Here is a 27954-nt window from a genome sequence, read left to right as displayed (position 1 = left end):
AAGTACTTTTAAACATTCCCGGCCCCCCCCCCCCCAATTCATTATAGATCATTTCCCAATACTCTTTTTATCCATGTCCACCACATAGGAACGCGCAAGTTTCCGACACTTGGGAATGGGCGCCTGTTCTCGCGGCCGCAAACACTGCGTTACCACCACCCCTCCAAGTCCGGCGAATGGTTCCTGCAAAAAGCAGCCGCAACGTCCCCCCCCCCCGCTTCAAAGAATGGTACGCTCCGGCTGCCGCGCAGCCGCGCGTGCAGCTACCGGCCCAGCGGCCGCCATTACTTCCGGCTGGGTCATCGCTATGGGGCTCCTCAGTGTCCTGCTTGTGGCCCGGAAGCGCTTCTAGCGGTTGCCCCGGAAGAGAAGGGAGAAGGGGGAGGGCTCAGCCCTGGTGGAGAGGCCGGAGGAGGCGACGGCGGGAGGCGGAGCTTGTGCCCTTTTCGCGCGGCTACTAGAGCGGAGTCTGGACTGTCGCCGGTGGAGAGCGCGACGGGCGGGGAGGGTCTCGAAGAATATTCCCGGCGACGGGGGGGCGGGGGTGGGGCCTCGGGGTCGGGAGGGTCGCAGACTGGAGGGGGTTGGGAGGTTGAGAGGAAGAAGATGCTGCTCTTCGTGGAGGTGAGTGAGGGAATGAGCGGGTGCGCGCGAGGCGGCGGTGGGGGGGGGAGGTTGGCCCGTGTTGAGGCACGTGACTCTGAGGCGGCTCGCGCCCTCGCTGCGCGTGTGAGGGGGGGGAGGGGGTTGGGACTGACACAGCAAATCTCTGCGCCTGACCCTCCCCTCTCCCTTTACATTGGGATAATCATCAACTGAGCTGAGGGAAGGTGGGGGCGGGGGGGGTGCGAGGAGGAGGAGGAGGAGGGGAGGTGCCCAGTACGCGCGCGCTTCCTCCCTCCCTGATTCACACCCCCCCCCCCCGCCGCACGTGCGCGCTCTCGCTCTCACGCAGAGACCCCGGGCGCTCCATGCGGGCGCAGGAAGCTCACGCTGCCGCCGGGCGGGTAATGTGGCGGCGGTGGGTGGGGTGGTCTCTTGCCTCGGTGGCTTAAGATGTGCATATGGGGCTTTAGGGTGGCTGGCTGGCTCGGATAGACGTCCCGAGGGGCGGCCCTGCTGCTTGCGGCGGGGGGAGCCGGGTGGTGTGGGTGTGCCCCCCCCCAAGGGCAGGCGTCGGAAGGAGCTGGAGGCCTTCGAGGCCGGCGGCGGTGCGTGCGCGTGTTGGGTGACTTTTAAGGCTCCCGAGAGCTGGAAGCGTGGCTCGGGAGGGTGAAGGCGAAGCAGGCCTCCGGGCCCAGCTGGCCTGTGCTGAGAAACGGAGCGGCCGCGTTTGTGCGTGTGTGTGAGAATGGGAGCTTCTTTTTTTTTTTTTTGTGCGTGGCTGGTTGCTTCGCGTGGAGGGGGTTGGGGAAAGCCCGGGTGAAGGGAGGCCTTGAAAGGCACTGCAATGACCTTTTGTAAAAGTTGCTCTGGTGGTGGTTGCGGCGTGGAACATGGCCGGGCACGTGTGAAGGTTACACATTGAGGCCCGCGCCGGGGAAGGAAGATACTACTAGAACTATTTCCTCACCAGAATATCCTCCTATCTTTTTAAAATAAAATAAAATAAAATCTGGAAGATTTCTTTTTTACTCCCTCCGCCCAAATAGCTCCCCCCCCCCAACCGCAGGCACATGGCATGAGTGCAAAATAATCAGCTGACTGCCTGGCTTTCTCTTTCTCTTGCCTAGCTAATGCTTTGAGTAGATTCCAGATTGTATTGTTCTTATTGTAGAAATGTTGCAACTTAGCAACTTGGCGCTGGCTTAACTGTGCCCATAAACAGCACGCTTTGAGTGGTGAAGAGGTGTAGTTTCTGGATCTGAAGGTGATTTTAACGAGATGGGTTTAATCGGTTTTCTTATTTGAAGAACTTAACACATGGTGATTATTGCAATAATATTGTTACTCGTAACTAAACAATATAGCTTTGTATCTTCTAGTACTGTGTAAATCTATTACTGTAGAAGGAAAAGTTTGTGAATGGGAGTTGTATGTAGCATATGGCTGTTTTCAAACAGTGCAAAGTCAAAATGGAGAATGACATTTTCAAATGCAATTCCAATCTTTCTTGTGATAAGATAAGCAGTTACTTAGATTAAGAAAGTATAAAAGTGTTTCTTGTGTTAAATATTTATTTGGAGTCTTACTTGTAGATCAGTTTTATACATGCCTTGAATCCAGTGGGACTTTCTTCAGTGGGACTTACTAACAAGTAAATATGTATTAGAAGACAGCCTCAGGCACCCATTAAAATAATGCATGATGAAAGAGTGAATGCCTTAAATGCGTTTTCAGCAGAACCATTGACTTCTGACAAAGGTGTGTAATTAGAACCTATTTATAAGTCATACATTATAATTTTTTTTGTTTCACCAACAGGCCTCATGAGCACTTAAAGGGTGGACTAATGTGGCTGTTCAGTAGTATAAAGGTTATTCAATATAGATTGACTTTAGGTAAAAAGGGTTTGTGACTCTTAGTGTTCCAAGGTGTGCAAAATGTCAGAAAATATATGGATTCACAGCACATTCCTATACATGTATAGTCATCGCATTACTCCTCAGTAAGTACATAAGGAATCACATTCATTTAGATGCAAACGTGATATGAAGGCTAAGGACTAATTAAGAAAACTTACCATAGAAATAAATAAGCAGCTGCAGTAGTAGCCATTACACCTGGAGTGCTAGAATACTTTACCTATCTTAAAAACCAAAACCAAAATGGATATAAGCAGACCAGGAGGAAGAGTCTGTTCCTATTTTAATTTCTTCTATTGGGAAAATGGTATGGCTGTTTGTAATGACTCGTCATTTGTTCCTTATAAATTGATTTTCCCAAGCATGCAAGCTTATCACTTTATAAAATAACTGAAAATGCATGCTTTTAAGGATGCAATCCTATACACACTTATCTGAGAGCGCTTACATCTGAGTAAACATGCCTAGGAATGTGCTGTAATTCATACAAAGAGAGCCAGTGTGGTGTAGTGGTTAAGAGTGATAGACTTGTAATCTGGGGAACCGGGTTCGGGTCTTCGCTCCTCCACATGCAGCTGCTGGGTGACCTTGGGCTAGTCACACTTCTCTGAAGTCTCTCATCCCCACTCACCTCACAGAGTGTTTGTTGTGGGGGAGGAAGGGAAAGGAGAATGTTAGCCGCTTTGAGACTCCTTAGGGTAGCGATAAAGCGGGATATCAAATCCAAACTCTTCTAAATGTGTGCCTATGGTGAGGCTTTCATTTTTTTTAAAAAAATCTTTGTTTATAATGATGAACCTAGCCCCCACAACAATGTTTGTGGTGCATTCTTACTGTTTTAGTCTGTTTTGTTCCACAACTGTGGAATGGTTGTAGTTTGAACTTCAGTACAATTGGACGGCTCCCTTTAGTGCAGTGAAGCGTTTTCTTTTAACATCAGAGCCATTTATGATCATCAGTTTGCAACAGAGCTGGTGCAAATGAGTTTGATTTCAAGTACAGTCATACCTTGGAAGTTGAACAATCTGTTCCAAAATCCGTTCCAAAATCAGTTCCGGAAGTCCATTCGACTTAAATGTTCAGAAACCAAAGTGTGGCTTCTGCAGCCAATCGGAAGTCGCAGAAGCCCTGTTAGACATTCGGCTTCCCAAAATAGTTTGCAAACCAGAACAGTCACTTCTGGGTTTGCGGCGTTTGGGTGCCAGAACGTTCGGGAACTAAGCTGTTCCATAACCAAGGTACAACTGTGCATGTTACCAACATGCTATATTTTTGATAGCTATTTAACTTGTGTACCTTGTGCAAGATCTTCTAGCTCACGGATGGGGAACCTTTTTGATTTAGTGAACCAGAACTTTATCTCCTCTCTCTCCACAGGCGTACTTTTGCAGGTGGGTGGAGCCACCCACTTGTGTTGAGGTTGTCAGGCGATTTGATAGGTGTGCATTTTTCCTCACCTCTCAAGGTTGCCCTGTGGGATGTTAGGGGGAGGGGTTCTGCTTTAACAGCATTTTTCCTGCAGGGAATGTGTTGGTGAAGCATCACCCAACTGAATTGTAGTCTGCTCAGCAACTGATGAGCAGAGTCTTCAGGCCTGCTCCATTCTGGGGCCTGAGCAGGATTTAATCTCCCTTCCTCAGTTGATGATTGTGGATTAAATCCCGCTGCTTTGGCTGTGTATGCCAATTCTCAGCAGGGGAATTGATGTGTGCAGCCAATGCAGAACTGAACCCTGACCATCAGCTGATACCACCCACCAACAGCTGACTGAGAGGTGGAAGTAGGCTTGGGAAAATGGCCTTCTGGGCCAAATTTGACCTTATGGGCAAAGGTTGGTCTGTGAACTGGATGTTTCCAATTCCTGATTGGCTAATGACCATAGTGATCATGGTTAAGTAAAAGAGTTCTAGGAGGACATGCAATTTTAAACATACTTGCTTGCAAATAATACTTAATTGCAGTGGATCATTCAAGAATGCAAGCTAAGAATTTCTTTTGATATTCCTGATTTTTCTTATTCAGCTAATCTTCATTTCTTTTTTCTTTATCAGTACCTTAGCCTCTATAATGACACCTCAAATCCAATGAATTGCCCATGTTGGTTTAAAGATGGCTGCAATTTTATTTACTTACGTATTAAAGTTTTGCCATCTTGTTATAACATGGAGATTGAACTGGGAAGTCAATTTAGTGCTGAACACAGTGCTAAGAGGTCACTATCTCTTTTTCTTCTCTGCCTCTTGCAGCTGTGCGACTTTCAAACTAGGTAAGCTTCATTGGGGAAAGAGGCTGAGAGGGGATTCTGTGTGGTCGTTTGGCAACCATACAAGCATCTCTTGATGCTTCCTCTTAACCTGGAAGTGATGGGGAATGCTTCCATAGTTGCTTAGCAACTGCATGCGTGTTTCCCCTTCTACTGCTTTGTCTGTATAATGCATACTAGCTCAGTTGGCATGAATGTGGCTGAAAAAAGTGCAGCTGTTACCACCACTCCTTGCTTTAAAGTGTTAGCTAAGACTGGGAAGCAAAATCATTCCCCCCTTCAATACTTCCACTGGGCTAGTGATAAATTGGATTTGGCTCATGGACTGTCAATTAGCAGTTTTTGATATTGAAGACCTTTCCATGCAGAGCTTGTCTGAGGCCCTGGGCAGGAGTCTTGTTATAATAAAGTTATAAACTTAAACAACGCCCCCTACCCCTCCCCAGCCCCCTGAGGCCTGGGACAAGTGTACCTGGCTGGGCCCCCACTGCTACCATATTGGTTGCTTTCTCATGTTTATATTTTGTATCTCCTAATCTGATTCATTATAAATTAGGAGTGTTGAATAACAGATTCTCATTATCTACATAATAATGCATCTCCTTTTCTTGGATGAGTTTAGTAAAGTATATGTTGAAATACTCAAAAGTGGTGCTATGGCATAGCTAACCTTTAAGTACAGTAAAATGACTATTGAGTAACTTATTTGTTGGAAAAATAATAAACCTATGCTGAACAAAGGTAAAAAAATCAAAGCAACAATACTACTTTGTTCCTGTTATCATAGTTCTAAAGCCAAAAATATTAGAGACTGGTGAATGAGTGATACCAACATAGAAATGTGTGGTGGTTTGAATTTTTAGTGGAAACTGCATGACACATCAGACAGTGAAAGAAATGCACGGTATGCAGTCTTGATAATTGATTTTATATGGCACCCTTTTGAATATTAACTGCATTGCAAAGTTAAGTCAGGCATGTGCAAAACGCAAAGTGAGTGTGGATGGGTGGGGAATGGTAGGTAACAACTAGTGCAAGAGCTTCATTTTGCCAGTGTTACTTTAGTGCAGCCCGTCTTGATCTTGTTTGGCAGAACTCTAATGATGATCTGTTCAGGGATGGACTGTGGATTGCAGGCGTTTAGTATATTTGTTACTAAACCCTCTGGGTTGGATCCAGAGAAAAGCATGCAGAATGGGGATTGCAGAATCTGACCTCTGCTTCCCCCAGAACTCCTCTGCTGAGTCCAGGGCTCTGTGTGTGTGGCTGAGGCGATCTCTGAAACTTGGGCCGTCACTAGGCAGGACACAAGCCTGCTAAGCCTTGTGGTCTGGTGCGTGGATTCTAATCCTGTATTCCATGTAGCAAGGCTAGATCTGGTCACTTCACAAAACAATATTTCATGTCCAGCTATTACAATGCTAATATGCCTAAAAGGCATGGGAAAAGTTGCATTTGTATATGGTTTAGTCATAGAATTGTAGAGTTGGGAGGTTCTTCTAGTCCAACCACCTGCAGTGATGCAAAGGAGGAGGAAATTATTGAAATTTGTTAAGCATTGTAAACCAAGAAGCTGCTGCAGAGCTGTTACTGAAAAGTATTTCCTGAATGATATCCTTGTGTAACAAGTTTTGTAACTTCGACACTGGCACATGTAGGATTTTGCTGTTTGCTTTTACTGTTTTTGCTCAATCATGCTTTGGCAACAAGCAGTAGAAATAAGCGGTAACATACTGGTAACATGTACTGGATTTCATCCTGAGCTAAGTCCTCATGTATGAAATTTAGACATTTAACGGAAGCAGGAAGTTGGTGCAGCAAGGCTTCATTCCTCCAAACTGTAGTTTGAATTTGCTCTCTGAGGATTATTGGTGCTTAGAAACGACTTTAATTGGCCTGCAAATGGCTTTGCAAGCACTCAAAAGGCACCATTATTAGATTGTCATTACAGTTATAAGAAGTTTGGGAGACTCTCTAGAATAACTTTGCAGGTATGTGAAAAGGTTGCCAGTCATTAAAAAATTGTGTAGTCTTGGTTGTTTCACTGGGAAGCTTGTGCATTATGTGCAATGCAATCTCACCTTTTAAAAATAAGATTTTCCTTTTTTAATAGCTATATTGCAGTGCTTGTTGAAGGAATTTATATTTCATGATAGTGAAAGAATAAGTATGTATGTAATTACCAACCAGCAATCACTACAGGACTTGAAGCTTTCAGCCTCTAGTGGCTTTGCGTTTTTTTCTTCAGCACTATTCTCAGAGAACACATTTCACATTATATGTGTAAAAACTGCTACAAAGAATATGCAAAACATTCAGAACTATAACTTTTTAAAAGACCTTTGTCCTTGCTGCTCTCCCCCCCCCCCCCGGCCGCTTTTGCTGATCGAAGTTAGTTCCTTGGCGAAGCCTGATTTGCAGCTAAGCTGGTGCAAACTTGGAGTGCTCAGAACAGGTGAAAGAAAATGCAATAAGAAAAGCAAAAAATCACAAATCTTATCAACTGCAGGAGGATGTGTTTTATGAGCTCTTTTGGACGTGCCATTGTAAACTGAATATTGTGTGTGTGTTATTCTAGCCCTCTCTCACACACTTTTTGTGTGAAAGTTAATTCTCGCAATACTTCAGGCATCTATGATTGTGGAGAGGTGGAAACTTTAAAAACAGGTACGAGGGAGATCTTGAGGTTACTCATCTCCATCTCCAATAGTTAATAAACACAACCTAACTTCAAGGCTACTCTAGAAGCTATAACCTTATTGGAACTTTTCACCTGCATGAAGAAAGCAATCCAGTTGCAATTCTTGGACAAAAGAGTAGTTTTTGTTGGGTCCCGTATTTTCTCAAAATGATTGTACGGATTCACTCCTATCTCCACCGATTTCTCAGTGTAGAAGTGGATGAGTCCTGCTCAAAAGCAGACCCAGTTCTATGCCTCTTTCCTTAACCATAATGTTTAGTAAGGGATGTATGTGATGTGATAATCACATTGTGCACATCCCTGTCCCTGCTATATATCATTGGCTGTTATGGGAGCAGGAATAGGTTCAGCTCTGGCTGAGGTGTTATTTATTATATACTATAATGATAATCAGAAAACTCTTATGTCAGCTTTCCCCAGGGATGGGAAGGGAGGAAGGCAAGGTTTTAAGACTTTTTAAGTGTATCTTGTAAAGTTGTTAAAACCTTGTATATGGTTTTGATTCCTTCTTACTATAACAGAACAACTACAGCAGTCTTCTTAATCTTCTGTCTTCCATATCTTGTTGGATAACAACTTCCATAGTCTCTGATTTGGTCATGCTGGCTTGGGCTAATGGGGTTTGGAGTCCCAGCATCTGGAGGGTGGTAGGTTAGGGAAGCCTGATAATATGTTATGTATTATTATTATTTTTATGTTAGAATTTGTGCCTTTGGCATGCCTACCTTTATACATAGTTCTATTAAATTATTTATGACAATGGCGTGCAGAATCAGAGATCTAGTCGAAAATATAAGGAAGAAAAATAATGTGAATGGGAAGATGGGGTACCAGTTTCTGGTTGAGGCTTCTGTTTTAACCTTTGCATTTCTGTACTGTCACAAGTCTTCACTTCTGCTAATGAAGTAGAACAGTTTCCCATGACTATGCAGTTGTATGACGCTGGATACATTGGGGGGAGGCAGAACTGATTGAGACTGGATTCAAACTGGATGTTATGACCTGTGATTTTAAAACCAGCTATGTTGGAGTGTACCTTACTCTTGAGAAAGAATCCTCTCAGTCACTCACTGTTTTACCCATGTCTCTGTTCCAAGCCTTTCGAATATGATCGGAGGAGGTGAAGCCAGTTCATATTTTGGGAGACATAGGTGTTTAGTTCACAAAGCTATACTGATGTTTAGTTGTACTGTGATCTTGGTGGGGGCAAAATTATATATGTGGCAATCCATAATGCTTCCTTATGCCCTGTTTTTTTTTCTGTTCTATGGACAGGGTATGGTACTAAAGCCACTCCTTGATGCTAGAGAGACTCCAGAAGGCTAGACTCTGGAATTCAACTTCCTTATTCTCTGGCCTGTGCTTCTCTGTGGCAAGATGGTCAGTGCTTGTTCAGTATCATTATACTGTCTTAATAAAGAGCCGTATCTTCCTGTGTGTTGCTGCAGATTATATTTCTGTTGTTCAGGAGAGCCCATCTTCCAGAGAGCAGGTTCTTGAAGCTGGGGGGAAAGTTAAATTGCCAATGAGGCAAGGTGTGGTTATAAGCCAGCCTGATCCCTTGAAACATGCAGACAACTGAATACCTGGAAGCTCCTCATAATATTTTTGGTTTCTGACTTAAGAGTTCTTGGACTTCATAGTTTTTTAAACTTACTGATAAGAGAGGGTGCGTTATTGAAAAACTGTCTGTGGGTTACACTGATGTTAGGTACATATTTAGAATGTTGGTGTTTGCAATGAGGTGCTGTTAAAGCAATGAAAATATACTTATCCATAGGATGAATTGCTCCATGGGAGACTGCATAGTTCTTATCAAATTTGGCACCTACTAAGAAAACGAGAAGAGCCTGCTGGATCAGGCCAATGGCCCATCTAGTTCAGCATCCTTTTCTCACAGTGGCTGAACAGTTGCCCTTGGGAAACCCAACGAGCAGGATTTGAGCACAAGAGCCCTCTCCCTTCCTGTGGTTTCCAGCTCTCCAAATCAAGGGTGTGGCACCTCCTGCCCAGGGGCCAAACCTGACCCACCAGGCCATTTTGGATAAGCCACACCCACCTACCTGATGTCAGGTATGGGGCGAGTAAGGGTAGAGCTTCAAATGAACAATTGGGAGCTTAAGGTGGACGTCTGATTCTTCCCTTGCTGGAGCATTATGATGTCTGATGACACTGCACAGCACTTCTGAAGTTCTTGACAGCCAGCTGTTTATCAGGTGCACGGGAACTGCAATGCAAGGGGCTTTGCCAGCCCTGCACTTAGCAAAGCTCTGAGCATTGGGCTTGCAAAGCTGCCTTCTGCAGGGATTGATTGTGCAACCAAGTTCCCCATGGGGATTTGGTCAGGCAGGGGTGAACTCATTGCCCACGGTGATAGGTGATAATTTCAACCTTGCTTTCCTCAGGGATTAGCTGTGCAATTGAGTTTCCATGGGGAGCTGGGTTGTACAGCTGATCTAGCAGCATTTCTCTCTGCCCCACATCTTACATACATGAGGTATGTTTGTGGGGTTTGCAGAAAATTGGGGGCCACATTGGGTTCTGTGGCAGGCCAAATCTGGCTGGAGGTTCGCACCCTTGCTTTAAGAGCCTAGCAGTGGTCTAGGGAGGGGTCACTAAGGAATGTATTTATCAAACCTAAAACCTCATATAGTGGGTTTTTGGGGGGAGGGGTGCAAACTGCAGTAAATACCAGCATGCAGACTCAAAGAAGTTATTGCGGTGGTAGTAGGAGATAAAAAGTGCTTACCAAGGGACTGTGGGGCAGGGTGAATGGGGGGGGGGTGCTTTCATATTTTCACAGCGGTTTACAAGAATCTAAGAAAGCCATACTGTTACACTGGGTTCCTTCACCCCATGGAATTGCTTAGAAATTGTGGGAAATTTATATCCCCTAATTACTCCATTATCTGCCCCACTGAGTTTTCACACTAGTCTTAACTAGTTTGTAATACGGCCACAGCCCACTTCTTTTTAAATGGGAGATGGATCTCCAAAGCTTAACAGAAGAAATATTCCTGACCTTTTAAGTCTTGTTATTTGCTAATACACATCTTCTGTTTTCTCAGCAGGTAACATCGAAAGGTGCCAGCTTAAATCCTAATGCAAAAGTATGGCAGGAAAGCATGCAAGGAAACTCTGAAGCTGCACCAGCAACTAATGGCACTGAGCAATCATGGCAAGAGACAGCAGCTGTGCCGGGAAATAGTACAGAGGGTAAGATGTCAAGACCATACTTCTAAATATGAACAATGGCTTAATCCCTTGCTTAGCTAGGATTGTGGTTATAGTGTGACTCTAAATCCAGCAGTAAGAAGCAACCAGTTCTTTTGTCCTTGAAAGCACAGTAGCTGCTTCTGGGCGCTGGTTGTCTGTAACAGAAGGCACTACTTCAGCTTCAGAAGAGGCAGCTGGTTTGCTTGGATTAGGAGTGGGGAACATGTGGCTCTCCAGATGTTGTTTGACTTTAACTCCCATCAGCCCCAGCCAGCATGACTAGTGGCTAGGGATGATGGAACTAGCATCTGGAGAGCCGTGGGTCCTCCAGCCCTGGCTTAGATAGAAATATATGTGAATTTGTGAGGAAGTGTGTTGAAGATATTCACATGGTTAGTACTCCGGAATGGGAGTGTTTCTAAAAAGTTACAAAGGCCCAATGATGACCCAAGTATCGCGCTGAGAGGGAAGCAAGTTGCTAAATGTACAGAAATGAATCTCTTTCTCACTTTGCCTTTTTCTGTTCCCTTTGTTTTCTCTTCTCACCTTTTCCTTGAGCTTTTTTCATCATTTCTGAACTTTAGTGAACATGTGACCCTGTGAACAAAAAGTTTGAAAGCTGAGGGCCGTATACAACCCAAGCTGATTGAATTATTCCTTAGATCATGTGCGTGGTAAACACATTGGCAAAACAACGCCTGCACAATTTAAGAATGGTGAAAATCTAGGCAGAATTGTGATATTTAAGATTATGCACAGCTTGAAAATTATTTGCATTTAAGAAGAACTTGGTTCTGAATTCTTATGGCACCAGCCACTTTTAGTGCTTTCCCACATATTTCTAGTGGAAATAGATTTTTTTGAAATGTAAGTAGACATTCCTAGGATTTTTAAGCATGTGCAGTTTACATGTAATGTCACAATGCCTCTAGTTGTGTGGCCTCTAGTTCTTGGTGGCAAGAAGTGTGAAATGTAGCCCATCATCCCTTTCATATTTGAAGTTTAGGGAAATGTAGAATTACTGGAATAAATTCTACCTATGGGAGATTCTCTGCTGCAAGTAGTTGCTGTTTTCAAGGGAGAAGCAAGGTTGCTGTTAACCTTGTTTTGCTTGATTGTTCTGTTGCCTGTTAAATTCATACTTTAATGAACAATTGTTTTAGGTTTCAGTTTCCTGCTAATGCAGCAGGTTCTGGAGCAAACAAGATCTGCTAAGGAATTCATTTTCTTAGGAAAGGTAGTTCAGATAGACCAGAGAAAGTGGGTAGGGAAAACTGCTGTCTTTATGGAGTTTGCTTTAGTAGCTTCAAAATCTCTATTTGCCAGACTTTCTATTTGGAATAGAAAGTGCTGCATGAAGGGGCACATACAGCTCCACCATACAAACCAGTCTTTCCCCTTAATATTCATCACCCCATGTGCTTGTCTTTTCTCCCTCCTTTCCTGAATTCCCACATTGCTGCTTAAACCTGTCAAGAACATGGGCATTTAGAAAGAAAGCCGTTTGAAGGGAAACTACTGTTGGTATTGTCCCCTGGGTTGCCCTTATAAACAGCTCTCTTAGTAAAAGCTTGATATTTATTTGCAGGTGTCATCCATTCATTGTTACTAGGAAATCATAGGAAACTTAGGAAATAAAAAATGTTACCTAGAAAATTTTCTACATCACTGTAACACACATGAGCATGTTTCACACACAGTTTTCTACTTTTCCAGAAACATGTTGAGTATTAAAACTGGTTATTTTAATCTTGGCTATTGGCAGTTGTGATCACTTCTTAGATAAGAACTCGACCAGTTACTTAAGTACAGTATGTTTTGTAACCTCAGCAGCAGTTCAAAGCTGTTCTTATATATAAAATAAGCATGTAATACTTATTAAATAAGGGACGCGGGTGGCGCTGTGGTCTAAACCACAGAGCCTAGGGCTTGCTGATCAGAAGGTCAGCGGTTCGAATCTCCATGACGGGGTGAGCTCCCATTGTTCGGTCCCAGCTCCTGCCCACCTAGCAGTTCGAAAGCATGTCAAAGTGCAAGTAGAGGGCAGGAAGGTAAACGGTGTTTCCGTGCGCTGCTCTGGTTCGCCAGAAGCGGCTTAATCATGCTGGCCATATTACCCAGAAGCTGTCTGCTGATGAACGCTGGCTCCCTCAGGCTATAGAGCGAGATGAGCACGCAACCCCAGAGTCGTCCACAACTGGACCTAACTTTCAGGGGTACCGTTACCTTTACCTTTTACTTTTAAATAATGTACTTTTAATCCACGATTAGTATTTGTTTGTGTGTGGGGGGGGGGGGGAAGAAGGGACTTCTAAATTCAGCCTTCTCCATTAATCCAAAGTTGACTGAAACTGGATAAAGGGAGCAAATAATATATAAAAGGCCCTGCATACTCAGTGTTTGTGTGTACAGGTGTATAAAACTACATTGTTTGTAATGGTAACATTGATGGTTGCCAGGAGTTGGTTTTTGTTGACGTTTGTAAGCTCCTTTGTGAAGGAAATGTCTAAAAAAGTGGGATACAATAAGAATGGAAGGAAATGCATTTTCATTGCTTGCAACCTGAGCTTTTTCCCATTTATGGCTTTTGTACTTGTGCCAGGTAATGCTGAGGTTGCAGATGATGGTGCTAAGCGGTATGACACAATGTATTCATCTTGTGAAACATCAAACAGCTCAGGTGTTGAGGAATCCGCGGCTAATGGAATGGTCTTGACACATGAAGAACTTGGATACCAACTCTATGATGTTTCTGGTAAGTTTCCAGTCTACTTTGCGAGAGCCCCTAAATATAGGTACCTCCCTGTTTTTCTGGATATTCAAATTGTATGTTTTTACCCTTTGCATCAGCAATATCCATTACATATATTCTGTGTTAAAGTCCATTCATGTGTACTGCATGGGGATTATCATCAAAACTCAGATTTAGAATAGTGACATTATTTGTTTCCTTCCACACAATGCACACACATGCTTGTCATTAAAGATGCAGGATGTTCTGACATTCCCTTGAATTTCTAGAACCCTCAGTAGGGTTGTTGAAAGAGCAGCTTGGAAGACAACGTGTAGAGGTAGTACAGTGGGGTATATTCTGAGAGCGAGATCAAAGAACTACTGACAGTGGCACTTAGGAAAAAGCTTCAGGGAGCCTGGAAGGGAAGCAACAGGTGATGTACTGTTTCAGGGGAAAATAAAACAGTCTTTCTAAGAGTGTCATGCAATGTTATAGTCTTTGTCAGTGACCTTGTAGACTTGCCTGGTGTCTTCAGAAAGTATTGACTCCTCTCCTTGGATTGAATTTGAAAGATCATGTTTATAGACATATACAGTTGACGCTAGTATTTTTTTTACATAGTAAACCCTTATGAAGATGGTGCTTTCCCCACCCCACCCTGGTTGCTTACAGTCCTTAGGCAAGATAGTCACACTGCAGTAAAATTTGCTACCATAAATGACACCGCATTTTGAATTAAGCACATATAAACCAGTTTCTTCATTCAGATGTGGCCATGAACTTTCCTTTGTGTACCTGGCAGTGTGTAATATTTCAAATGAGGGGTGGTGGGGATTAAGTCACAGGACATTAAGTTCTGACTGGGAAGGAACTGATGCTCCATGTATGCTTTTCCTTCCCATGAGATGTCTGTGCTGTATGTAACGTGTAATAACAAGGAGCAGGCATCATGCATATATTCAGGGCACTGTTTCTTTTCACAGACTGGGATGGGGGAAAAGATGGGAGTTCTGCATCTTTGAAACTACCCAAAAGAGAAAATTGACTTATCAAATCCCAAGATGGCAGTTTTCACCCTCATAGTAAATAGTTGGATGTTTTATCAACTTCTTCAGGGTAAAGATGTGCCACAAATTACTGTATGTTTTGCACCTTCCTTTGTGTCATAATGGTCTTATACCTTTCCAGGCAGTCTCCTTTATATCATTTAAAAGTTGAATGAGCTGAGACCAGAATCAGTTTGAACTCACAGTTGGACTCAGATTAACCATAGCTTGTCATCCATAGCCCTCTAACATGTCTTGAGAGCCAGTGTGGTGTAGTGGTTAAGAGCGGTAGTCACGTAATCTGGGTAACCGGGTTCGCGTCTCCGCTCCTCCACATGCAGCTGCTGGGTGACCTTGGGCCAGTCACAGTCTCTCATCCCCACTCACCTCACAGAGTGTTTGTTGTGGGGGAGGAAGGGAAAGGAGAATGTTAGCCGCTTTGAGACTCCTTAAAGGGAGTGAAAGGCGGGATATCAAATCCAAACTCTTCTCTTCTTCTTCTTCTTCTCTATTGTGAGGCTACTAATAGCTACCTTTCCTCAGTTACAATATTCATGTTAACTTGAAATGAAAAGAAACTCTTAATTTTATGCCACCTTTTAAACCATGGTGCCCGGTCGATCAGGCAGTGAATTTTTTCTAAACCAGAAAGCTGTTGTTTTCGCACTCATCATCCCTGTTTCTTTGGTTGTGTCACAAGTGACTTAATTGGACATGTTTAGGGTAGGTGAAATAGTAAAATCTTTTGTAGGTTAGAAGGCCTGACTTCATAAGTCCAGTATAAGCTTTGAAATGTTTCTGCTTGCTGAGGTGCGAAGGAGCTATAAACAGATTTTGCCATTAATAAAGCAATCCAGGAATCTCTGTTTAGAGCAGAAATATCAGAATGGATTTTCCAACGTGCTAGATCATTGTAATAAAACCACTTAATAACAATAAATTTATATTTTGTTGTTCTACTAAAAGTACCTGTTGCAGTGCTGGGGTACCTCCAGCCTCCCATTTGGTCAAGCCATGCCCAGCTGCCATCATACGGCGTCAGGTGTGGGGCAGGTCATGACATTTGGTGCTTTGTGGGCTGTACCTTGGTCCACACATTTGATTTCACCTAATTCTTAGTTATTCAATGGGTGGCTTGCCACACAGGAGGTTGGGAAGATAATGATCTGCCAGTTTATCACTTCTGGCCTAGAGCTATGTGCAACATAATGGTAAAAACATATTGTCAGATGCTGTGTGGTGGTTGCTCGTGAGTAACCAGGCAGGACTCCGACCTGTCTTTTGCAGGTTTTTTTGTGCAAATTATTTACAGTGCAGATACACAAGTTTCATGTCTGTCTTAGTCACTTGCAGAATCCGGGAGTGGCCTCTTCTGGCTTTTCCCCCAACATAAGAACGTAGACACTCCAAATCTCGGCTAGGTGAGGCGCTAGGTGAGGCGCTGGTGCTCTTAGCAGCATCTTCAAGCCCTTTCCAAACTTGGCTGGCCCCTTCCCTCTCTTCTCCATTGGAGGTGTGGCTTTTCTCCTCGCTGGAAGAGGAACTGCTCCTCAGAAGCTTAGGAGGCTCTCTGTATCCCAAACGCCCCCCTGCCTCCCTCTCCTGTTCCGATGGCAGTCCCCTGACACATATATACAATGAAAAGTATACACAAGAATACTGTACATTTCTAAGTTCAGTAAAAAGATATAATATAGCCAATACCTTAAAGCAAAACTTGTACCATATATCGGATAAGAAGGATGGCAGTTCTTAAACCTGCACTTCTGCCCCCTCCTCTGTATGTTGGGTGTTTTGTTTTGTTTTGTTTTGTTTTTTTAAAAGAAAAAATATTAGTAATTCACTCTCGAATACATTTTTTTCAGATGAAGGCAGCCCCGTCATTTCTCCGGAAGACTTGAAAGAATGTTTGAAGAAACAATTGGAGTTCTGTTTCTCACGGTATTGAACTCTAATGTATTGGTAAATGTAACTAGGGCTAGATATTGGCTCTTGCCATGGTGTATTCCATTTGTTTGTGGGAGTGCAACTTCCATTGGCTCCAGCCAGCATGGAGTCCCAACAATAACTGGAGGGCAGTTTACCTTTGCTTTAAGGACTCTTATGCAAGTGGTCCATTTAAAAAAAGAAGCAAATGTTTCCTCTTGAATCCTCCTGTTAATATTTGGCACAATGCTATTGTGACAGAACGAGGTTGGTATTATGCCTCCCCTCCTGACCCAGTCAAGATTCTGAAATTCTTACTGTAAAAAAGAAATGCAAGTCACCTTTTAAAGTTTTTGTTTGCTTGTTGAAATGTTTTCCTTTCTCCTTTGGATTTTAGTGCTGTTTTTGTAGCGATTTTATATTGCTCCCTGATAGTTTTTTTTCTAGTTTTTGTGCTCGCCTATTTTTCTATTACTTCAGGGTTGCATCCCATAAAGTGCTCCCGTTAGAGCAAGGACCTCTGTCTGTGCAATGAACCTGCATCTTTCCTTCTCTCTCCATGTGCCCCCTACTCCCCCAAGATACGCTCCAGAAGGTTGGGGAAACCTCGGAACAGATTTTGAGGGGTGGCATGGGAGGGCCCAAGGGCAGAGGAGAGAGGAAGGTGAGGAGCTGGACATCCTTGCAGTAACAGGACATCTTTGCTGGATGCATCTTACTGTCGTTTTGTATTTTTTATTGATACTGTGAACTGCCCAAAGGTGAAGTAGGTTGGATATAAATGTCTATAGATCAGTAGGTAGCTGCTCCTGACAGTTCAGCATTCACTAACCAGGCCAAAACCATAAGCCAGGTGTTTCTTTGTAGTAATAGGCAACACGTATTGGTAATACTGTATCAATATTTAGAACAAATTGGTAAAAGGATGTTATGTTGCTGCTTTCATTATGTGTATGATTCCATCCTCTGATCTTGGTATATCTCTGTTACATGAATGTCTACAGTATAATCCTATACAAAAACATTGTATCTTTAAAAGTTTCTATTTTTCCTTACTGTTTTGAAGTGTTTGATAAAACTGTCCCTATAAGCCACCCTGATTTCTGGGTATAATTTTACAAAGATGCTTATTTGTTTATTTCTAGTGAGAATCTATCCAAGGATCTTTACTTGATGTCTCAAATGGACAGTGATCAATTTATTCCAATATGGACAATCGCCAACATGGAAGGAATTAAGAAACTGACAACTAATATGGATCTAATTGTGGAAGTACTAAGATGTATGTCAAACTCTTTTCGTAGCTGTATTTTTAGATGCATTTACCCCTGGACAGATAGGTGCATTTCTGTATCTGAGAAACATATGTCTGCACCAAAGGCACTTGTTGCTGTTTTTAGCTGCCTTCCACTCCCTTAAAGTGAAACTGCACTGTTTGATTTGGGACTGCTTTCCTGCCCTTCCTATACATAAACCTATTATGTTTGAGCTATGTGTAACTGAAGGGAAATAATTACCTTCCCCTTTCATGCCCCAGGGTGAGGTTCGATGTAGCTTCAGTGAGTGTCTCCTTCTGCAGTGGGGCTCATTTTCATGTTAACCTTTCTCTCCTCAGAGGTCTGAAGGGCCTTGAGCAAATTTTCATGTTATGGAGGCTGGTGAGAGGTGAAGGAGAATTGCAAGTCCTGTGGCATAAGTGCAGTGTGGAAGTGAGAACGTCACTGGATGTTGCCCATAGATTTGTTGCACTGGGTTTTTCTGGAGTAATTCCTACTTTGGTTTCTACTTCCTCTGGTTGAAACTTCTTTACCAAAAAGGGGAAAGATTAACATGAGAATGAGCAGAGCTTGTGGGCACTGAGAATCAAGTGAATTGAGTTAGCCATTTCAGATTTTAAGTTGAAAGTTGGGCGAAAGGGTTCATGTATGTCGTTCTTAGGGTCTTGTTGTGTTGTATCTGTTTCTGGTTCTGGCAGTTTAAAAGCTATTCTTTAGCTACTACTTCTTTTTAAATTCAGCTACTCCTATAGTCCAAGTGGATGAACGAGGAGAAAAAGTTAGGCCAAACCACAAACGATGCATTATTATTCTCCGCGAGATTCCTGAAACAACACCTGTAGAGGTAAGAAAACATTCAAGCATTCCATTGATATAACAAGTTGGAAAAAAGTGCCATTCTGCAGGGAAACTCATCTGGATAGAAAGGACCAGATTCAGCTGGCTTGGTGCACTTGCAGAAGTCAGCACAAGGGCTCATGGTAGCATAATGGGGTTTCCCCCTCTCCTCCCCTTGCACCACCTTCAAATCCATTCTGTGAGATTGTTCTGTCGGGGAAACAGAAATGCTTGTCCTGATGGAAAGATCTCCTTAGCACGGCGTTGAGTTCCACCCACAGCAGCCAATCACCTCTCAGGATTAAAGATATTTTAAGATGTCAATCCTGCAGAAAGCTTTCCTTTTCCCATTGAGAACTTAGAATGATGTGCATTGTTGTAAGGCAATACTCTCTAAGGCATTATTCTTGGTTAATCGCAATAACTCCCTCCAGGCTATCGGGGAGATTTGGAATATTTGGTAGCGATCATTTCCGCTTTTGTAAAGCATAACTGAGTAGCATTTGCCATACCGATACTAAATGCACCTTAACAATGGCATTTTAAAAAATTGAGAAGTTGATTTTTTTTAGTTGTGAAATATTAGTTCACAAGAGCTGAGGATATGGATATTTGTTTTGGAACAAGGTTGCTTTGTTTTGCAGGAAGCCTATTTGACTTAGGAGATCACATGGTGGCTTTACAGATTGTTAGCAATCTTGTTTGGAAGTTGAAGCAAAGTAATGTTTCTTATTGTGATTGCTAAATGCACTGTTCCACATTTATGTAACAGTGCTTCACTGAACTTAAGCATTTTGTACTCCAGTAGGAATTCAAAATGTTTAAAAATAAAGATGATAAACATAGTTCTGCATATATATTAATTCACTCTCTTTGACTTTTTTCATAGATGGTACAATGTCCCAGTTGATAATATGTCACAAAAACCTATACAGCAATTGTAATTTACTGAAATAGTCTTTTTTCCCCCTCCAGGAGGTAAAGGCACTGTTTAAAAATGAAAGCTGCCCCAAAGTGATAAGTTGTGAATTTGCTCACAATAACAACTGGTACGTTACATTCCAGTCAGACACTGATGCACAGCAGGTAAGAAAATCGTGTGGTGGCCAGCATTTTACAGTGCTATTATATTCTGTCCTCTCCTAGCGGGTGAGGGCAGCCAAGAACAGCTATAAACCTATGTCTCTCAAAGCAATCATGTAAACGCAGCCAGAAGTTGAGAAGTGGGGAGAGAACTTTAGAAGACTGAAGGCAGCTAAGAACACACAACTGATTAACACTGCCTCCGTTACCTGAGGGGAGTGGGTGGCATAGCAGAATGGGCATATCCCAGCTGTTCCAGGGGTGTATTTGCTGCCTTGATATGGGTAGGAAACCCTTTCAGCTCAAGAGGCACATGACCTTCCAGGCAACTTTACTGAGGCCACATGCCAATGGTGAGTGGCAGCAAAGGAGGGTGGAGCAACAAATCAAATGCAACCATTGTAGAGTAGGCTGGTTTCTAGATACACTCTCACACTCTGGCAGCAAAGGAGGGTGGAGCAACAAATCAAATGCAACCATTGTAGAGTAGGCTGGTTTCTAGATACACTCTCACACTCTGTCCTTCATCAAAGCAAATAAGAGGCATTATCAGGAGGTCTAGGACATATTCCAGCCTGGCAAAAGCACACAGGCTAGTGAAGATTGTGTGGGAAGAGTTCTGAGGGCTAGAGGCAAAGGTTTGGAGGACTGCCACCAGACCAGCCACCCCAGCTTTAATGTAACACTTTATGTGGCAAAGCTCTTAACTGTTCCTCAAGTAACCTCCGTAAAAGGAGCCAGATTGTTTTTCTTTCTTTTTAGTTCAGTTTGTATTTATGCAGATAGTTCCATAAGCTTTCCAATATCTCTGAAGTGTAATTCTGTCAAAGTGAGTCTCTCAGTGAATGTTTTTGTATCTGTACAGGCATTTAAATATTTACGGGAAGAAGTTAAAACCTTTCAGGGCAAGCCAATAATGGTAAGTTGCCTCAAGTATTCTCGGATCTTAAGTTATATTTCAGTATTTAAATGATTGGTTCAGCACTGTGGTTTTAATACCAGTTTGGTGTAGGTGTAATGTTTCTCTCCAAATTGGTTTATTTTAATCATGGTTTAAAGGAAGGGTCAGGAACCAGCGGGATCTTGATCTTTCTCGTCTCCACTCCCCCACCTCCCACAACCAAGAGGGCCAACTTTTAACATTGGGATGGGACTGATGGGGAACTTCCTAGTGCAGCTGATCCCAGCTGATTGTTGTTTTTTGCAGGCTCTCTTCAGGGGACAACAGTCAGCTGATTGTCACTGCTTGCAAAGAGCTGTGTGCTGCACTTTGTCAGGGCTTCGATCAGCTGATAGCCAGGCCTTCAAAGTGTCTTGCAGAAGGCTTTGCAGGCATCTTTGATTGTCTGTGCCTGCAGCCCACTTTTGGCCAAGTCACAACTACTTGCCGCATACATGACATTGTATATGATGGTCAGGTGTAGGGGGAGTGGTTATGGCTTGAACAGAGGTTGGCCACCCCTGGTTTCAAGCATGGTTAGCATTACTGGAGTTGACTACAGTTAAGTCTAATCAGGATTGCATTGCGGACATGGTTTTGAGGCACTTTTTAGTCTTATTCATAGTGCCAACCGAACCGAACAACATTAAACTATGGCCAAAGCAAACCATGAAAGTGGGAGACGAGAGGGTAGCACATCCTTGATGTGGGGGAGAGTCTGCTTCAAGCGGTGCTTTGCAAAGCTGCAAAGAGCATTTTGGCAGGTGCACAATCCCACCTTCTGGTGAATCATGCTAATCCTGGTCAATCATGCTCCTCATTCCAGCATTAGTGGAACTGCTTGCTCTTGCTAGCATACCTACTAAGCAGATCTGTCTCAATAATATTGAATGACAGTGTTAGATTAAATAGTCAGTTTTAGTTGTTGTGACATTTTGGAAGGAAGTCTTATATTGGGTATTTGTAATATAGAACTTCATCCCAGAAGCAAACCAAATTGTAAAGTGCATTCTTAGCAATTTGTAAAAGCTAGTTCTGCAGGCTAACCTGATAGATGAAGGAAGTAGTACAAATAAATGTGGCTTCCTCTTTCCTTTTACTCTGATACAGACCTTTTAATGGCTTTGTCACCATGTATAGTAAATGTGCTGTGGTTTCATCTTCCTTTTACAGGCCAGGATAAAAGCCATCAACACATTTTTTGCCAAGAATGGTTACCGGGTAGTGGATTCCAGTGTGTATGTTCAACCTGTTCAAACACAAGCACAGTTTGCCTCACCACTGTTTATGCAGCCTGTATATAGTCCTCAGCAGTACTCCATCTACAGTATTGTGCCTCAGACATGGTCTCCAAACCCTGCACCTTATTTTGAAACACCACTGGTAAGCTTATGCTTAAGTCTCTCATGTGTGAGTCACCTGGGTTTATCTTTCTTCGGTGGCTTCAGAAGAACACTGTTATGTCATTAAATACCACTTGAGTATTTTTAAAAAATAGTCTTTAAGCATTTTCAGTACTAAATACAGATAAACTGTCTTATTCAAAATTACTGAGTGGTTTTAAAGGCCTGCTTGAAAAACCATGAGATTCTGCAATGGAATAACAATAATAAATTTGAGCCTTCTGAACTATGAACTACAATTAGTGGGTTTAATAATGTTCAGCATTCTGCTAGTCGCTCTGGAAGTAAGCTACTGAGGATTCGAGGCCTTTACACACAGACCTTTTAATTTTAAACTAGTGATAGATAATCACTGTAGAAATTCACACTTACAGCCACTGGGATATGGGGTTTGGAGAGATGTTGAAGAAGCCCTGCTATGCAAGATTATCCTCAGCAAGCCCTGTCTTTGAAACTCTGGAAATTCTTGCTGTTAATATAGAAAAACCCCACATTGGTTCTCTCATTCTCTCCTTGCTTGAGCTAACATATCTTGTCCCCATTTTCCTGCCTTCTTATGTGAGCCCTGACTTTCTAGCCTTTACATACTCTTAAGGAGAACATCTCCACTCGGTATAGCATTACCTCGCCACAGCTAAGTATTCTGGTAAAAGGGGAAATGTATACAGTTGGTGGAAATGTAGAGGTAGGGAACCATGCTTGGTTTTGAGTATATACTGTTGTGGTCTTCAGTTTTCTAGTTAAAGAAGCTTTGTTTTCATTGGGATGAGTCCTCTATGCTACCTCTTGATATATACTTTGTGTCTGCTGCAGGCTCCATTTCCTAACGGTGGATTTGTGAATGGCTTCAATTCACCAGGATCGTACAAGACAAATGCTGCTGGATTAAGTATAGCTCGCCCATTCCATAGAAACCGGTAAGAAAACTGGCCACACCCTTTTTGGGAGACCTATGACTGCATCTGTCTTGGTAGCCATTCTTTTGATCAATGCAGCTTTCTCCCTTCCGTCTGTTTAGCCATTCGGAGACAGATTCCGGTTCAGAGAACTTTCAATTCCAAGCTAGAATTTGCTTCCACTGTTCCTAGGATTAGCTAGGAAACAGCTTCATAAATTTGTATTTGCTATAGCTCACCACTACACAAGTCTTGGGTGTAGTTTGCAATAAGATTTGCTGCTGTTCTTGTGATATGCATGGGCCATGGGACACTTACTGCTTCTTGGCTACAAGCATGTCTCCACCCCTGTACTGAAGGCAATGACAGTTTGTGAAGGGAGGAAGAAACCACAGATTTTTACCATGCTTGCTGTGCTCAGGAGAAGCTGTTTTCACAGCAGCTCCACAAGAAGCAGAGGAAAAACAAGGAGGGAGAAGGTAGGGAACTTTCAGACACCCTTGCTTACTCCTGTTAGAACTAAGCAGAATTTAACCCCCACTGTTCAGCAGTGATTAAATCCTGCTGCGTTAGGTGCACAGCCAATGCAGAATTTAATACTTATCAGTGGCATCAGCTGATGGGGAGGTGGATGTGGTTTAGGGGAACAGGCTGTGTGGGCCAAATTGGACCCCTTGCAGGTCAAAATTTGCCTGTGAGCCAGAGGTTCCCGACCCCTGCATTGCAGGCTCATTCTTCTGTTGTATTGAAGTGTTTATCAGTAACACACTTAAAGGAATGCTCTCTGCAGTTGGGTGTGCAGTGGAGGAAGGTGTAGTGCAGTTGTACAGTACAACATCTCAATGACCAGTTCATTTCAAGCTACTTCTGTTACAACCAACATATTGTCTCCACCTCTGTAATTCATTTACCAAATTAGACTCTGTTCTGATACAGCTGTAAAGATTTGAGTGTAGATATGCTCATAAAAGAAGAAAAAATCCAGTAAATGGGAGCAACTCGTAATTACTGAAAATGATAGTGTACTAGGTTAACACAGTCATTGCTTTCTGTGAGATTTCGTTTGCAAACAGCCTTTGTACACATTTGGGGAGGCCAAAGTTCAGGGTCGTCAGACAGTATCACTAACAGAAGTTGGACTATGATACGGTAATTTCAGCAACAACAGGACCTGTGGTACTGGTGTTTTAATTTTAACTGAAACTCAATAAAATTTGGTTTGTGCAGGCACTTGGCTTTCTAAAGCCTTTAGTAAGACAGGTTGAGACATTTTGGTATGGACTGAGTTTTAGATGCCACCAGCATGTGGAACCTACTTTCTGTGGAATTGCTTGTACTAAGTGAAAAGCTGGGGAAAATGTAGAAGATGCTGAGACGCCCTCTTTATCTTGGGTCCAAGTAACTTGATAAGCACTCATGGAACAATTTCACTTGTGCACACAAAATTTTTGGTTGTGCACTGTCAAGTTTCAGATGCAAACTTCCTACATTAATGTGTTTAGGAAAGGTTGTTTTAAAAGGAAAAACTTTCTGTTTAATGTAGCTTTGCATCAAGTGGGTAGTCCACCTCTAAGCATATTATGGTAAATATCTTTCATATCCTAATTTATAGTTGCCATAGCTTGGAGACTGACTAGAAAGTTTCAGGGTCTTATGTTTTTAATCTAAACCAGAAGATGTTCTGGTTTAGGCAGTATGAATGTGTATCTGTCTTTCCCAGCTGTTTTAATATTATTACATGCCTATATAGTAAGCTTTTAAAGCTTGGTTTCAGAGCCGTACAAAATAATCTAACCACATTGGAAAATGATTTTCTCCTTACAAAAGTATTTTTGTCAGTGGGCATACATTTTAGGAAAACAAATATCTTGGCCTGCCTTAACTATGCCGCGCCCCTCCCCCCCATCTGAACAAAATATCTCTAATCTTTGAGAATATCCTGTAGGATTAAATCACACCACAGCTTTGGAGATACATATGCCTCTGAGTAATATTTCTTGACAGATCAGACGGTTGTGTGTTTTTTATTTTATGGAAGCATCGAGAATGAGATGTGGATTCTGAGTATCAGCCCTGTGATGATAAATATTGCGCATGAGAGAAAATGGGCCTAACAATCGAAGTCTGAGCATCTCTTAATATTCTCATACTTTTCTTTCCTGCTGTTTTCTTTCTTTGACCTCTCTTTCTCTTGCTTAGGCTAAGAATGTGTGCCCTTCTCAATGACAGCTAAGATTATGAGATCTGAGGGCTGGCTCACACTTTGAAATCTGGTTTTAAAAGCTTCATATTTCTATTTAATTGTACTGTGTCTTGGTCATAACATTATTCTGGAATTTGTAAACTGTTCATCTGGTTATTACTAGTGTGATTTGTATTGTACTACACTGCAATTCTTCAGTTTCCTACAAGGAGTCATTTCTCAAAAGAAAAGCTATAGAAGTCTCTGCATTTAGGTCTTAAAGCATTCTGGACCCTCTTGGCAGTTTTTGTTGATCTCCTATGAGTTTAATAACCTTCTTGAAATGGGGATGGATGGATTAGCTGATTCCAGTTACTGCAAAAAGAAGTAGCAGCTACCAACTGGTTTCTAAATATATTTCAGACTTTTGCAAACTCATTTGTGACATTTGAAGTTGAATCAGTTTATGGTTTGGGCCAATAAAGAGTTTTTCCATTAAGGATTAGATTTATTAATACTGTGATACTAAATTGATGGCTGTACACCCCCTCCACTCACAACAGACAGAATAGTTTAGCAGGGTGTGTTCTGCTCAAACCCACCTTACAGTGTTTCCAGCTAATACTGTGAATTGACAGAATACAATGCTTGAAAGCAAAAACAAGGCTACTTTTTTTTACTCAGCTTGGTTTTTTGTGCATATCAAGTTGTGTATCTATATAATCACTCTAATCCCTTTTCAGGTTCAGCTCAAAATCCAACCACTCATTTCCTACCTTCAAACGAGCATGCTTTCTTTGAACCTTATTTTACAAGCTGTAACCTTAGTGTTGACTGGGTACCACATCCATACAGGGAGTCAGTGCATATTGAAACTGAGTGGTTTTTGTGTTTTTTTAAAGGGGGAAGTAATGTTCTGTTTTAACATGATTAATTGCACCCCAAAAAAGAAAAATTATGGAGACCCTTATTAAGGCTTCCTTAGTTCTTAATGTGTTGGTGGCCAGTTTAGTTTGTTGACAGGAGCACCTTTTTGTACTGTTGGGTTAATCTATGTCCACATATTTTACATATCCAGCGTGAAGCCTCATTTCCGATTATCAAGTAGTTCTGAACATTCTGCTGAAGTAACATCCGCAGTCAGTGCTGTGTCCGTAGGAGATGGACAACTGCACAGAGCCAGCTCAAGGAACTTCCAAACGGAACGGCAAGCAAACTCATTGTCAGGACACCAAGATCAAAGCTATTCACCGAAGGATTCTTCTGTTACACAGATAGAGCAAAATGGTGATTATGGCATGAGCCGAGGCAGGTAAGGAATACATCATTTACAGGTGTGCTTTAAGGTTTTTGCCAGTTACATAAAGCCGCATTATAATGAGCTAGACCATTGGTCTATCTAGCCAAGGATGTCTGTGTTGACAGGTAGTAGCTGTTGTCAGGCAGGGGTCTTTCTCAGCGCATCCAGCGCTCTATTTTGTCAGCATTTGAACCTGGGACTATTTTGCTACAGTAAAGTCTCAAAGCTACTCTTAAAACAAAGTTCTACAAACAAATGAAATTCATACAAATGCTGTTCTTAAATTTAAAATTCAAAAGCAGTAGCAGACTAAAAGTGAGTAATAAGAAAGGAAAATACCCTCTCTCTCACATCAAAGATAATCACCAAAACTTTGAGCTGAAGTAGTCCCCCAAACCACATTACAATATTAACACTGGTGCTGGAAAGATATTACTGTTAATTATCTGAGGGAACCTTCTCTCTCCCAGCTCTAGGGTGTCCATAAAACTGGGCAAACTCCAATAAAACACAGGGAATAAAAGATGGGTGGGCATTTAATCATATCAATAAGCTATTGACAGTTTTAGCAGCTTTAAAAATAGCTAGAAAGTTCATGGAAGCTTCTCTTTGCTTATTTACAGGAGAAACATTTTCAGAGGTCGGAGAAGACGGGAAGATGACAGACTAGTGGTAAGGTTTTGGGTTTACTAAAATGAATATTTGTACAGTCATACCTTGGGTTGAAGTTGCTTCAGGTTGAGCATTTTCGGGTTGCGCTCTGTGGCGACCGGGAAGTAACGGAATGCGTTACTTCCGGGTTTCGCCGCTCGCGCATGCGCAGACGGTCAAAATGACGTCACGAGCATGCGCAGAAGCAGCGAATTGCGGCACGCGCAGACGCGGGTTGCATTCTGCTCTGGATGCAAACGGGACTCCAGAACGGATCTTGTTCGTATCCAGAGGTACCACTGTACTGTAAAACAGCCCCTGTGATGGCCCTTCATATGCCAAAAGAGGTTTTGTCATTTCCAAAATAGTGGCTTGGACCATTCGTCCCTTCTGCCCGAACTGTGACCCTTCTCTTCATGCCCACCTGTATTGCACGTAATGGAATTAGATTTCACAGTCATACTGCTCTCAATTTCCATTGAATACATTTTCTTGAAATCTCATTTTGTGCGAATTTCAATAGTACTTGGATATTTTCTCACTGATATGGATCACAGCAATACCTAAATACAAGCACTTGGGACTTCTGAAGAGGATGTTGTGGCCGCTTTTTGCTTCTCCTTTGATCCTGCGATTGCTGTGAGTGAAGTCGTGGCTTGCTTGGTTTAGCATATCGTCTGGACCCAGGTCTGTGGTTTGTCTCCAGACAAACCACAAGCTGTGTAACCACAGGTTGTTCTTAGGCTTACTGGAAGCTGCAAATGATGAGCCTGGGTGTGGATGGCATGCTAAGGCAAATCATGGCATAGCTCACAGCAGTGCAGCAGCAGAACGCCTGCAGTCTTTTATCCAGGAATCTACTTGCTCATGCTTTCATTGAAAGCCGCAGTCTGATTTAGCATTGTGTGTGAACCAGTTCACTGTATTGCATGAATATGGCTTGCAAGGGTATCTGGATGGAGGGAAGAAGTGTG

The 27954-nt window shown here is 42.6% G+C and overlaps 1 protein-coding gene across 12 annotated transcripts in view; it reads left to right on the top strand.

The window, feature by feature from the left end:
* The first annotated feature begins 30 nt into the window (after nt 1–30).
* The window catches only part of LARP4 (La ribonucleoprotein 4), a 36971-nt gene continuing 9047 nt past the window's right edge, over nt 31–27954 (top strand). Inside the window, exons 1-14 of one of the 12 annotated variants that reach the window (XM_083427485.1) lie at nt 723–2364; nt 4577–4791; nt 8765–8869; nt 10558–10705; nt 13308–13460; nt 16351–16426; nt 17557–17693; nt 18429–18532; nt 19501–19611; nt 20474–20527; nt 21722–21931; nt 22765–22868; nt 26108–26341; nt 26953–27001. In XM_083427485.1, coding sequence (XP_083283611.1) covers nt 8867–8869; nt 10558–10705; nt 13308–13460; nt 16351–16426; nt 17557–17693; nt 18429–18532; nt 19501–19611; nt 20474–20527; nt 21722–21931; nt 22765–22868; nt 26108–26341; nt 26953–27001 — 1383 coding nt within the window. In that variant the 5' untranslated portion in view covers nt 723–2364; nt 4577–4791; nt 8765–8866. Of the gene's footprint in view, nt 625–717; nt 6780–8764; nt 8870–10557; nt 10706–13307; nt 13461–16350; nt 16427–17556; nt 17694–18428; nt 18533–19500; nt 19612–20473; nt 20528–21721; nt 21932–22764; nt 22869–26107; nt 26342–26952; nt 27002–27954 lie in introns of those variants that run through there. The other 11 variants (XM_083427487.1, XM_083427481.1, XM_083427486.1 and 8 more) reach the window with 11 other exon arrangements.

This window comes from Podarcis tiliguerta (assembly GCF_965153285.1).
Source record: "Podarcis tiliguerta genome assembly, chromosome: 2".
Taxonomy (NCBI): domain Eukaryota; kingdom Metazoa; phylum Chordata; class Lepidosauria; order Squamata; family Lacertidae; genus Podarcis; species Podarcis tiliguerta.
Note: the sequence above shows the minus strand (reverse complement) of the source record. Positions and strands in the feature narration are given on the sequence as shown.